The sequence below is a fragment of the Falco punctatus genome (genome assembly GCF_963210335.1).
Source record: "Falco punctatus genome assembly, chromosome: 1".
In the NCBI taxonomy this organism is placed as follows: Eukaryota; Metazoa; Chordata; class Aves; order Falconiformes; family Falconidae; genus Falco; species Falco punctatus.
The window spans coordinates 32163838-32177224 of NC_137580.1; the positions used below are offsets into that span (position 1 = coordinate 32163838).

The 13387-nt window shown below is 44.1% G+C and overlaps 1 protein-coding gene across 1 annotated transcript in view; it reads left to right on the forward strand.

Annotated features, from left to right (window-relative positions):
* Window positions 1–10973: 10973 nt before the first annotated feature.
* Window positions 10974–13387, forward strand: part of PPARGC1A (PPARG coactivator 1 alpha) — a 373925-nt gene continuing 371511 nt past the window's right edge. The window contains exon 1 of the mRNA XM_080371486.1: window positions 10974–12461. Within this exon, the coding sequence (XP_080227612.1) occupies window positions 12375–12461 (87 nt within the window). The 5' untranslated portion in view covers window positions 10974–12374. The remainder of the gene's footprint in view (window positions 12462–13387) is intronic.

Sequence of the window (13387 nt, forward strand, 5' to 3'; positions counted from 1 at the left end):
CCCTTCTTTAATTGTCATGGCCCAAGCCCAGTTTGTGGGTATGACAGCTGACTGGGGTCTTTCATGCTCCTCTAGCTTTGCTACCAGGAATGCAAATACTACAGGCCAAATTAATGTCCTCTGACAGCTGTGCAGACCTGCCATGTTCCAATTAAGCTGGTGACACCTGTGCAATCCACCTAAAGGCACTGGGGTGCACTGGTGTCACTGGCTTAATTGGAAGGCTGTCAGGTGTCCCAGCTGCCACGGGGTGGGGGGTGCAGAGCAGGCCCAGTGCCCTCTCCCCTCCCAGCAGTGGGAATGCAAGCTGTGGGAAGCAGCTTAGCTGTTGGGACCACGATGGAACCTGGGGGCTAGTACCTGGAGAAGGTACCAAAGCTCAGACTTCTGAGGAATCTAGTGGATTTGATGCTTCCGTGACACTGGTGTATGTCATCGTGATTCCCGGGAAAATGCTTCTCTTACTGAAGAGGTGACAAGCAAAGTGCTTGCAATGCTTTAAGTTTAGGACTAAGGCGTTTTTCTCATACCAGGCTGTGCGCGTGCAAAATACACAGTTGTTCCTTCACTAGCGATCACGGAGTGGAGAATGGCCCTAGGGTGGGAGCGTCTCTGTGCAGGCAGCACGCGATCACTGTTTGACTAGGCAACACGGTTGCTGACAGCTGAGGGCATTTAAGGGTTTGGGGCAGGAACATGGAGACTCGGGTCACTGTGGATACCTCAGAGCGAGTGTGAATTTCACTTTTTTTTTTTTAAATGTAACTTTAGAGCCATAGAGCAGCAGGAAGGGAGCAAGTTATCTTAAGAAGTAACTGGCCCACTCTGAAGGAGTAACAGGACAGTCTGGCTTCTTGGGAGAAAGACATTTTCTAGGTCCTAAAGTAATACTGTCAGGGACCCTCTTAACTACGGTTACCTCAGGGATACAACAGATGCATGCAGAGTAACTTGGTTTTGAGAACAGCCCTGTTTTTTCGTAAGTTACTTGAAAGGTAAAACCTTATTCCCATTTTTCTGGTAGAAAAACAAAAAACATTGCCTAGAGAGACAAAAAGAGACCGAGGAGAGGGAGGAATGAGGCTGTTCTATGAGGGTGTGAAGGTCACTGCCTCCTCCTTAAAGCAGTTACAAACACCCGCAGCCTGCTCATCACCAGAGCTTTGGTTTTGGCTGCTTACGCTGCAATAAATGGGAGGAAAAGTTGAAACCCACAAAATATGCAAGAGTTTGCCGGTGTTAAAAATTGAGCTTCCCACGTATTTTGCTCTGTCAAGTGCCACAGCTGACTCTAAGACCCTGTGGCTCTTTTCTGCTGGCCTGTGGAGCAAGGGATCCTGAATCCAGTACATCAGCTGCCCCAACCAACTTCAGCTGTTTGCTGTTCTGCCATGTTCCCTGCATTAACTGATGTCCCTTCAGAGCATTCAAACTAGGGTGTAGGCATGCTTGTTTTGGAGCACTGAGAAATTGCTCCCTTAGGATTAGTTGGTTATCTGCTTTAGAACAATCTAAAAGGAGACACAATGCTTTGTTTACTTACAGTGATTTATTATTTTTTTTTTTAGCAGAGAAATTCTGGTGGTTTTTAAAAATATGTGGTTTGTATAAAATAAGCTATTTATAGCGCGGGACTTTTGAAAATACAGAATGGATTAGATGATAGGAAAACAGTACTAAGTGGAAGGAGTATATTTTTTGAAAAGAGGAGAGTCTTCCATCTTAATCGTGCTTCTATATAATACCTCAAAGCAGTAAAGGGCTAATGACGTGAGGTAATAAGTATGTTTAGGTTTGTTAGATGTAGTTACTGATGACTGAGTACATAAAGCTGTGTTTAGTGATTTACCTGTTAACATTACGGAGACGTAACGAAGTGACCAGTTATACTGTATTTAGATTTGTAGGGATTTTATAGCATTCAGGATTTTTGTCTGAGAAAAGAATGAACGGTGACTTCATGCTTTGCCGTGTCTTGATGTCATAAAACTCCCCGAACTTTAGCGTTTGGGAGATGGGTATGTACGCCAGCGCAGGAGGCGCGCTGGTGTTCCTTTGGGGGTTACAGGAATGTATTCACTTGGACCTGTGTCTGCTCACTGAAGTTAGAGCTGTGGATGCAGGGCTGGCACTACTGGTGTGTTCCGTATCGGTTCGATCAGCTTTGCGTGACAGAGCGACACCATGATTTCTGATCACCTTCTGTCCCTTTTTGGGTTGGGGCTCATGAAAAAGCATTAGTTTGTGATGTGTAATTTTCAACCAGCACTGCTACACAGCGCATATTGGAAACTGCTAATTATTTGCTGTAAGAAATGCAGCTTAAAGCAAAAGTGCTGAAATTAGCTTTCAGTATGTCATTTAAAAATATACCTGAACAAAAGTCAAAGGGCAAAAAATTTTCCTCCTGTCTGGTCAAGCTACAATTATTAATTTGTAATCAGATTGCTGTAGTTTTCTTCATTTTCTGACAATTTAGCAATAAAAAGCCATACCACACCATAATACTAGGAAGCAGAGAGTTTAGTATTCTAAAGTACATGAATCACTTACTGTAATTGGTAAGGAATAGCCATTTATCTTGCTTTTAGAACAGCTGAAGGTTTTAATAATAAACATCTTTTACTATTAGAAGTGTAATCTTGTATCAGTACTCTGTTGACCTTTTGAAATTATTTAACTTCAGGACTATGTATGTGACATAAGATTTATGTGAAGCAGAGAGGGAAAAATGATCTACTTGGTCAGCCTAGTTCATTTTTCTACTAATACATCTTACACTGCTAGCTTGCTTTTGTGGTATGCTTCCCAGAACTGTTCTGATACAGAACTGGGCATTGGTCCCCAGTAATACAACTATTTTTGAGCTTGAAATGAGCAGCTTTAAAACCAGGATGAAATCATTATATGAGAGCCTTTGTTCCTCTTTTCACTTTTCCTTTCGCAAATGACAAGCTTGGGCTGCCTCTAATTTGCACTGATGGGTTTGAGATAAGTGGCTGGCATCAAGGAGATCCCAGCTTCCAGTATCAAGGGATTTAACTAACTATGGTAACAGCGGTAAAACAACATTCCTGTTGCAGCGGTAATAGACTAGTTCTGCTGATTGGAGTTGTTCTGATTTTGCAGTTTCAACTCAGATATGCTAGCTTCTCAGGAACGCTGAATGTATGTTGGACATGATAAAATAACTTTCATTTGTGTACATCTTGGCTCTGAGTGATTCTTTTAAGTTTTTTCAGCTATGAAAGCTATGCAGTAGTTATGTTGTATAGAAAAATAAAACACAGCACAAATTAATGTTGAAATAAATATTTCCTGTGGCTCTAAACATTTATTATTTTGGGTTGGTCTTATTCTTTTAGCTAAAGTAGACTCTTGCCTTCCATTTGAATGCAGTGTTTATTTTGTAAGCATATCACATTAATGTTCCCAGCCTCATTGCTTTATGTGTTTATTGTTTATGCTGCTGGAAGCATCGAGCACTTACCGGGCTCCGTAGTGGAGGGGGGTGGCTGGTGGGCCTATTTCCTGACTGCTTTGTCTATTTAAATATTCAGCCGTGTAGCGAAACTGCTTCTGCTTCTATTAGTAAGTAACCAGTTTTATCCTCAAAACCACAAACTTTCCAGCTTTATGAAGATGCTAACGTTGACTATCAAAATTCATGTGTGATTTTAAAGAATTACAAATGAAATTCCACCTTTCAAACCTTAGAATGGTATCTTTGAGGTGCTTTCGTTTTGCATGTTGAATAACAACTGACAAGCCTTTTACTGTGACAGGGATAGTATTTTCTTTTAAAAAAATTAATGCACGGTGAACACTTCCTGAAAGGCTTACAATTTGTACAGCAGCAGCAGGTTAAAAGCAATGTGATTCACAAAATGTTTCAATGAGCAGCTAGCTGTCCAAGAGGGTATTGACAGCTCTGTTCCAACAGGTTTCTGGGTTACGTAATATAATGGAATTAAACTTCAATTACTGCTACTTTTACGTACTTTTTTTTAAATAATTGATTAAGAGCAGAAATCAAAGATAAGAACTGGGAAGAATTTTAAATTCCAGTCTTGATGTTCACAATGGTATGTACCCTGTTTGTTGAAAACAGACATCTCAGTTTGAGTAAATTTATGGACAATGAACAGCTGCTCCCTATAAGCAAACCGGTGTTAAAGAAAAATCCATACAAGAATGGAAACAAGAACATTAGATTTATTTATTTCATTTTGGATGTTAGATCAGGGCTGTGCTTCATACGGTTTTGTTCTAAAGCTCCTAGTTGGACTCGCTGCTGTGTAAATCCAAACTCTTGATTCGTATGTCTAGATTCATATGTTCTCTGCATTCTTGAGCATTGTCAAATGCTCAAAGTTAAACAGTAATGTGGTGATAAGTGTGGTGATTTTTCTGCAGCCTAGAGAAATCCTGCTTGTTTCTGGAGGAGAGTTATGAAAGGAAAAGCAAATAGGAAAATATTTAATTATATGAAATGGTAATGGCCTACTTCATGATCTTCCTAATCATGTTTGTTCTTCACACGATTGTCTGCGATGAATGTTATTTTTGCAAGTAAAGCTTAAGAATCCAACAGTTTGTAGTCTGCTGGCTTGATATGAGACTAATGTTTAGATCTCCCATTAGGTACTGTGAGGTCTCAGAAATTAATTTGCTTTTTTTAGCAGTCTCTTGATCAAACTGATTATAAAGACAACTTTATCAGTGCTGGGTTGTCTAGACTCTAGACTCGGAACAGAACTTCCTAAATTAGCAACAAAGTGAGCAGCAAATCTTTGTTCTTGCTACTTCTGAAACTTCAATGTTAAAAAGTAAACATTTGCAGAGACGTTCTAATTGCCTTCCATTGCATGCAATTCAATCTGGTTTAAGAGAAATGATTGTTCGTTCCCTTGATTTTGGACGGTACGTAAACAGAAAGAACACGTGCTTACAAAAGCTGCAATACCATGTTCGGTACAAAAAAATGCCTACCTAGGTTTTCTCCTAGTGAGGGTTGTTTTTATTAATTGGATCAAATAGGATGATGTCACTGAAGAAATCAAAAGTTAATGATCTGTCAAATCCCTCTGAAATAATCTGTCAATTATTTCTGAGGGTTTGCTGCCTCTTTGCGGCATTTCTTGTGTAAAAATGGAATTCTGTATTGATCAGCGCTGGTGCCAAAACGGCACAGAGTAACTGCTCAGAGACGAATTTTGTCTTTAAGCGCAAAGGTATTTATTTCGTGCAACGCTGGGGAGCTAGCCGATTTGCACCGGACAAAGACTAGCTCCAAAGTTTTCAGTGAAAAGTTAGGTAATTTATACAGTTTTGTGAGAGGTTACACAGCATCTTTGCATACATACTCATTTGATTTTGACACCCAATCATTCCATTCACAATAGGTGGGATCTAGGTGGAGTAGACCTTTCAGTTTTCTTTGTTCAACAATTTCCTGACTTGATGGTCTCCTGATCTCCTTCAGGTGCCCACCTTATCTCTTCTAATTATTCAGAGTACATTCCTTTCTCAACACAAAGAGAGCGTCACCCAGAGCATTGTACCAAACTCATCCTGACTAATCTTTTTATTTTAAGACCTTTTTCTGTTTCAAGGCTTCTTGGAATTTTGCAAAAGATGGTTAAATGCAGTTTCCCTGAGTTCTACAGCGTATGATCGGGGGTCTGTCTTCCTTTCTCCTCCGTGTTCCTCCCCACACAGTACAGCATATAGTGCCAGAGGAGTAGCCGAATATTTTGCATGTCTGCAATATACTTTGCGATGATGAGGTGCTACTCTTTATCAATCAGCGTTGCATAATGCGCTGAACGGTGAAGCCTCTTTTTCATTATCTGAGCAATGACAAGAGATCTCATCATATCTTTCAGTACATTTGTTCTTAGATGACATCTTTACCGTGATGGATAAAATAGTGGTGAGTCTGCTCTGTTTATATCACTCAGTATTTTGCTAATGATCTGAATGTATCCAGAAACAGGCAGAATAGCTGTGGGCTTTTGCTCAGATGTAAAGATACTTAACACTAGAGGCAGAGACTCATGACAAGCCAACCATTATGATTCCTGCTAATTTGGGTTATTCTAGGATTCCCCACCTCCCCTTTGATTAGTTACTTCATATAGTTACTTCATAACTATAATCACAGAAGTCACAGAAACATAATCACAGAAATGTCATTTTGGGGAAATTATAATCTGATAGGGCTGTAGTAATTTATTTACATTGTTAATTGGTGGTGAGACTATAAAAGTTATAAACTACCTCATAAGTTCATGCCTGTCTACATTTGAATGGCACGTATTCACTGGTGGTTATTTATAATTTTGGGGGTATTGAACTGATGGAGATTACTCACGTTGAAAAGCTGCTGGAAGGCCTGAACTAGGAATTAAATTATCATAGTGGTTTCATTTTGTTAACAGTCTCATTGAAAATATCTTGCTTGCAGGACAATCAAACTCATCAGTGTTCTGCTCTTCCACTTCAGTAGACAAAGTTTTAATCAGTGGCACACTTGATCTTGCAGAATTCAAGGAAAATAATTTCCTGCATTTTTGAGATGAGCAAAAATTCATGTAATCTAGCTTTTAAACTCCTGGCACTTTTTTTCATTCTTTTTTAAATAATCAGCTTTACTTCATTCAGTTGCCTATTTCACGTAACTTCAATTATCGAGATGACCCAATGCTTAGATGGGATTAGCTCATGGATGAAGAGCAAGCAACTGAATCTGAACTCGGGCAAGGCAAATAACAGACTGACAGCAAGATCAAAACATTTTGGAAAATGTTCCGTTTCCTCTGAAATTGTATATTTGCCATTGGTCTTTGCATTTAGATGGCTTTAGAGAGCCTTGGTATTCATTTCTGATGGTCTCACATAGCAGTATTTTAAAAAAAATACTTTTCTACTGTCCTCTTTTTCATGGAGCTGCCATCCTATCTTAGGGGTCAGTCATCTAGCTTCAATTATCTTTTTTTCTTTTGGATGAAGCACAATGGTGTATGCAATCTTCACCATCTAGCAAACTTACAAGAATGAGTTCTGTTCCAGGTCTTGGTTTTGGGGGTTTTTTTTGTGTAGTTTTTTTTTTTTTTCCAAGACTCTTAACAGCCTGGACTCAACTCTGGGGTGAAGACCATGAGGGCCAAAGCCAGTGCCAGCTATTTCTGTGGTGTAACCGAACTTTCTGAAATAAGGGTAAAGCTTGTTTGTGCAGTAAGCATGCAGTAGCCGTAAGTATAAGATGGTATAACGAATTGCAACAGTACCTAATACTCATCTAGAATCTCATCAACCTTCTACTTTCATTGCAAGGACCATTTATTTGAGAGTTTCTTCTTTCACCATACACAGCAAAGACTGCAACACAATACCACTGCCTTTTTGATGAGAGGGAGAACAGGGAGGTATTAGTCACCTAATTTAGTGCACTGCTTGAAAGGGTTCCAGTATTACAGTGATATATACAATCATGAGAAGTATACTGGACATAACTTCCTATACCACCACCATTCAGTGGATGGAAAGTGTTGGTTTTCTGATCACCAATGTTCAGTTTTCTGAATGCAGTTTTCTTTTAGCAGAACCTTGTATTTTTTGAATGGTGGTGTGTAATTGAAGTTTGGGAGTGCTATCTGGGATACTTCAGAAAAACTGTATTTTGGTTAATCTCGATCTGTTATGCTAATACTGGAAAATCTGCACACATAGCTCTTGCAGTGGAGGTTGGTGAATCCAAGGTGTGGAATTTGTTCTGGGATCTCCAGGTCTCTCGGGTAACTTGGAACTGGTCTAGCCGTGGGAAGACATGAAAAAGGACATCTGGATTTTAGCTAGAATACAGTGAGAATTCAATAAAAAAAAGCATAACACTGAAATGATGTTTTGAAGGTGACCATGGTTGCAGTGCTCTCATCCACTGGTGGTTTCATTGTCAGTTATGTCTAATCTTACATTTTTGTATTATAGACACAAGTAATCTTGAAAGTTAAATAGAAAGCTAAACACTCTGGAATCTCCACGTATTTCTGCTGTAAGTGGGTTTTTGCTCCTCTGGGGCTAATAGCTTTTATAAACATTGTCTAACAATGTTGCTTGACTTTTCCAAGAGTCTGGTACTTAAACTGTTGATCTCCTCAAATATTAAAAGGATGTAATGCCTAGCTCCAGAGGTGTTCATAAAGCAAAATGAAATCATTTGATGGAAGGTGCGAAGGAAGCTGGACTTTTAAAGCCTTTCCTCTTTAATTTTTATGGACTGTCTTAATTGACTTTAAAAGGCTTTTATGTACTTATGAATAGGCTAAGTAGAAATAGTCTTCTTTTTCCACATGCAAATAAGATACAGGGACAGCTTCTAACTTTATTTTAGAATATCTGATAGAGGCTTTTCCCCTGTGAGAAGGGATTTTCAGCTGACAAAATCTAGTAAAGTAAGGATGTTAGATGTCTGCTAATGCTGAAAACCTGAGAAAAAACAAGTGTCTATGGTGGATAAAAGAATAGTACCCACAAAACATTTTGAGGTATTTATGATAGCAAGCTTTAAAAATAGTGGGAACCACAGCACTCAGTTGAGATGCTACACTGATTATTGGAGGGACAGCTAAACTGCCTAAACAAATTGTACAGCCATGGAATACCACTTTGTGTTGCAGCATCTTAAATTTAGAGGCTGCAGCGGAGTCAAATTCTGATCCCCCTGGGACCACTCTGATACAAATCTGTCTGCTTACATGGAACATGTAAGTTGAAGATGAATCTCTTTTCTGTCTCAAATTCTCCATATGCTTCTCAAACCAAAGACCTCTAGAAGCCTTGCTTTTCAGAGAATTTCTCAAGAGAGAACTATGTAAAGAAAAGAAAGAATGCTTCATGATGCTCTGGCTTTTGCCTGGAACAATGGGGTGCACTTACTCCTCAAGATGTCTCTCCCCAAACCTGGCATTTGGTGATACCAGATCTATTGTTGTTTCAAAGAGCAGTCCATGGCCTTCATCTTGTCTCTGTGTACTAGCCTCAGGGGAATGGGGGTTATGCTGTCTGTGAGATGACAGGACCAGTCTCAGTTTGAAAACTACACCCAGATTCACCTTATTCCCATACCAGACAGGCTTTGCATTTTTATGTCTTTTTCATTTTAAAGAAATATTACTTTTGCTTCCAAATCATAACATGATAAAAAAGTAAGCCCTTCGCCCTCCCCCCAAAAAAACAAACCAAAAGAGTTTCTTGTTTATTTAATGGACATTGAAATTCTTTTAAGTTGAAAACATGGAAGCAAAGAGCAAACTAAATTAAATTCTAGATTGTATTTAACAAGATGCCTTTCTAGCTGCTTTGCTTTTACTTAGTACTCTGGCACATCCTAACTGTGCAGTAGTATGCTGCGTGCATCTCTGAAGAGATTTGAGTAATTTTCTCTGTTCCACCTGCACCAGGCCTTTTTCTTTCAGCACAGATGGTATATTAATGGTTATCCTGAGGTTACTTTTGTTATTCAAACATTTCCTGGATTTTTCTGTTTCCTCCACCCCTCACCAATCCATTTGTTCCAAGTTCCTTACAACAGTTTATTTTACCTCCACTTTACTCCTTCCTGCCCACAGGACTGAATATGCTTTAGCACCTTCTCTGTGGAGCTGTTAGCACACTGGGATGGGGTATTAGACAATGGGTATTTGTGAATTTTATTATGTTTGGTTACACACTTGTAGTAATAGAAGTATCATACAAAGCTTTTTTGCTTCATCACCGACATCACAATAACAATGATGTTAGTGTGCTAAATCATGCAATAGACAAACAGATTACTAGCCATTTCAGTAATGGCTGGTTAACTGAAAACATCTACAAAGGGTCTGGAGGAGCAATACATAACGCTGTAAGTAAGTTCTCAGATGTTGTTTTGCTGGCAGCATAAGTGTGCTCTGCAGAGGCCTTGAATAGGTTCAGAGTAGTTCACAGCTATAAGAAAAGACTACAGCTGGGTCTCTATTAGTAACTGATCACTGTGCAATTAAGCTTAACCTCCTACCAGTGATGGTCCCCCAGCGGCAACTCTCTGAACATCAAATGAAGAGATTTTGAGCTAGAGCAAATGGTTAACAGCAGGATGAGGAACAATATTTGAAGCAAAAAGATAAGAAAACCCCCAAACATTTAAGAACCCATAATCTGTTTTAAGACTTTTAAAGAACATTGCATTGGAGGGGCAGATAGTATGTCTGTCTGTCATTAGAAGAGAGGAAGTAGGTAAATGTCACTTACTGAAGTGTATAAATACATCAGGTATGGGGCGGGGGAGAGAAACAAAAGGAGAAAAGGGGGGGGAGAGAAACAGAAAGGAGAGTTCAAACTACGATTTTCGGTTCAAAATGTAGGGATTTTGGTTCAAAACAGAGAATTTTATAGTGAGAACTCTATTGTCTGGAAAGTTGAAATAAATTGTTAAACCACATGAAGTTTTGTGGGCCACTGCTGAACAGTCTTAATGGGCTGAAGTCTCTGAAGGAAAACACTGAAGAAATTTGAGAAACAAATCATTGTGGACATAGTGACCTCCTTGTTTCTGATGTAGTTTCCATAGTCTGTTGCTGGGATCCTTCCTGCTGTATTTTTACCTGGTTTAGGGCAGGATGAAAGGCTCTTTGACCTCGTATGGAAGAGAGCTGCCTGTCAGAGAGGTCCCTCTGGATGATGAATTCAGGTATTCTTGGCTAGTCTTCATTCAGATAAAGTCAACTCACATCAAAAAGCTGAGTTTCTGCTACACTCAGGTGTGTTTCATGGCATTCCATGCTCATTCCACATTCAAAGACTAAAGAAAATAAGATTTCCTTGACAAACAGAATGGTCAAAGGATTTAATGGGTATTACTAAATAGTGGTTTCATTCAAATACCAGGTGAGGGGGAGTGAGGAGCTTCAGTTGGCCTTTGATCACTCTAGCCTTTTCCATTAATGACTATGGGATGTTATGACTGTGCTGGGTGCTGCTCAACAAACCACTGGCCCTCCCAGTTATGACTTGCAAGCAAATCCAATATTTTTTTAAATGAAAAACATACAATTCTTACAAGAAACAGAACAATTAGTCTGAAAAAGAATTGCCACCTACGTTATTTGCTTTGAGTTTTGTGGTATCAGTGTTAGTCGATGAGGAAAACGTTCCCCTTGTCAGAGGACTGTGCTCAGGGTGCTGGGTGTGCAATCATTGTAAGCAATAGCCTAGGAACATGGTCAACATAATCCAATTTATTTCTGCTGATTGCTTGGCAAACATTTTAAAATCATTACATTCAGTGCGGCTTCGCTATGCCCGATGAACAACCTGAGGAGGGCTTGCGGGCCGGCACTGCCGCCCTGGGCCGCCTTTGCAGGGCGGCGTTGTGGCCAGGGCGGCGGCAGGCGCGGGCGGCCGGAGGCAGGGGCACGGGCAGGAGGGAGCTCACTGACACACTTAAAAACAAATATAAAAAAATAACCTTCCGCCTTTCTCCTGCTCCTTGAAAACGGGGTGCTGAGGGGGGGAAAAAAGCAACCCAAAAAAGGAGAAAGCGAGGGAAACGGTGCCTGACGAGACGGGGACCCGCTGAGGACTCTGAGGCGAAGTTTCCCGCCGGTGGGAGGCGGCGCCCCGCCCCCTCAGGCGGCCGCCGCGGGGCGGCCCGGGACCGGGCTGCGGTGCCGGGTGTCGCCTGTTCCCGTACACCCCTCACGGTCCGCGGGTCACACGCTGGAAACCCGGCTCCAACTTTTCAGGCGCGGTGCGGCACGGCTTGGCTCGGCACGGCGCGGGGCGGGGCGGGGCGGGGGAGGCCGGGCCGCGGCCGTGGAGGGCGGGCCCGCCCGTGGCGGCGCTGCCCCGGCGCGGCGGGGGAGGACGCGCGTCGCCACTTGCCCGCTCCTTCCCCGCCGCGGTGCCGTCGCAGGCCTTGCAAGCGCGCCCCTTGTCTCCCTGCGCAGGCTGCGCTGCCGAGCGGGGACGGGCATGGGTGGGGATGGAGAGGGCGCCTGGCGCTGGTGATTCAGTGCCGGGGTCGGTAGCACAGCCCGTCCCCGGCGGCAGCGGGGTGAGCGCGCGCACGTGACGCCGGCTCCGGCGCCTCGGTGCCTCCACAAACAGCCGCGCACACACACAGGCACACACACACACACACGCACGCACACGCGTTGCCCTCGCCTACCTCCAGCCGCGCTCGCTCCCGCACGCACCGCGCGAGCCGCCGCCAGGGCGAAGCTGTCGGCACACTCCGCGGCGGCAGCACCGGCGGCGGCGGCGATCGCGCAAGAGGCAAGAGTTTGCGAAGGCTGCTGCGTGCCTTCCCGAAGAGGTTTTGCGCCCAGAGGATGGCTGGCTGCGGGCTGTCGGAAGACGCTTGCTTCTCCTCCTTCTTTTACAACTACACCTCCTCCTGGGAGACCTCCTACAACCAGGTAAGCGGCGGCCGGTGCCGCGGGGCGCGCTCGCTGCCGCTGCTCCCGCCGGGCGCCTCGGGGGAGGCGGAGGTGGTGCCGGTGTGTGCGGGAAGGGTCTGGAAGTGTGCCTGTTCAGCGCGTGGGGGGCACTCGGGAAAGGAACGAGAGAAAAGGGCCTTTTCTCCGTGTGCCTTGCGGCCCCCTTCCCTCCGCCTCCACCCCTCCCGTGAGCAAGAGGAGCGGGAGGAGGGCCGAGGAGCGGGAGCCGTGCTGCGCCGAGCGCTGCGCGTTACCCGGGAGCAACTCGGGGCACCACAAGGCAACTCGAGCGAAGCGGCCCCGAGCCCCCCCTCGGCCGCGCTCGCCGCCGCCCCCGGCGCTCGGCGGGTCCCCGCTGAGGGCGGCCAGACGAGTTGGCCGAGGCGGGGGGAGCGGCGTGCGGCTGACAGGCTGGGAGCGACAGGGACTGGCTCCCGCCCGTGCCCCTCTCCCTCAGCAATGGCTGCATGTGCGTTCAGCCTCGTAATTTCGGATCCTGCCTAGGTGAAAATAGTTCGGCTTACCCGTCTCTCCTTCTGATTCCGCGCCCCCCCCACCCCCCCCCCACCCCCCCCCCCCCCCCCCGTACTTAACTTTGATGACTGTGCAATGCAGAGCGCGCAGCCGGGTAACGCCGGCCCCTGCGCCCGGGTCGGTCCCTCCCGCCCGCGCCGTGGCTCGGGCCGCGGGGGGCGGCAGCGGGGCGGTGGGGGAGAGCGGGGAGAAACCAGAAATCGCGCCTCGGAGGTAGAGAGCTATTCTGGGAGCCTCTAAAGCGTCTTTAATTAAATAACTGTTGTAGTCTGCTGCCCCCGCTGCTTGTCTGGTGAAAGTCTACAGGCAACTGTCATTTATAAACTACATCGGTGTGTGTGCGTGCGTGTGGAAAGGGGTTGCTGGTGCCG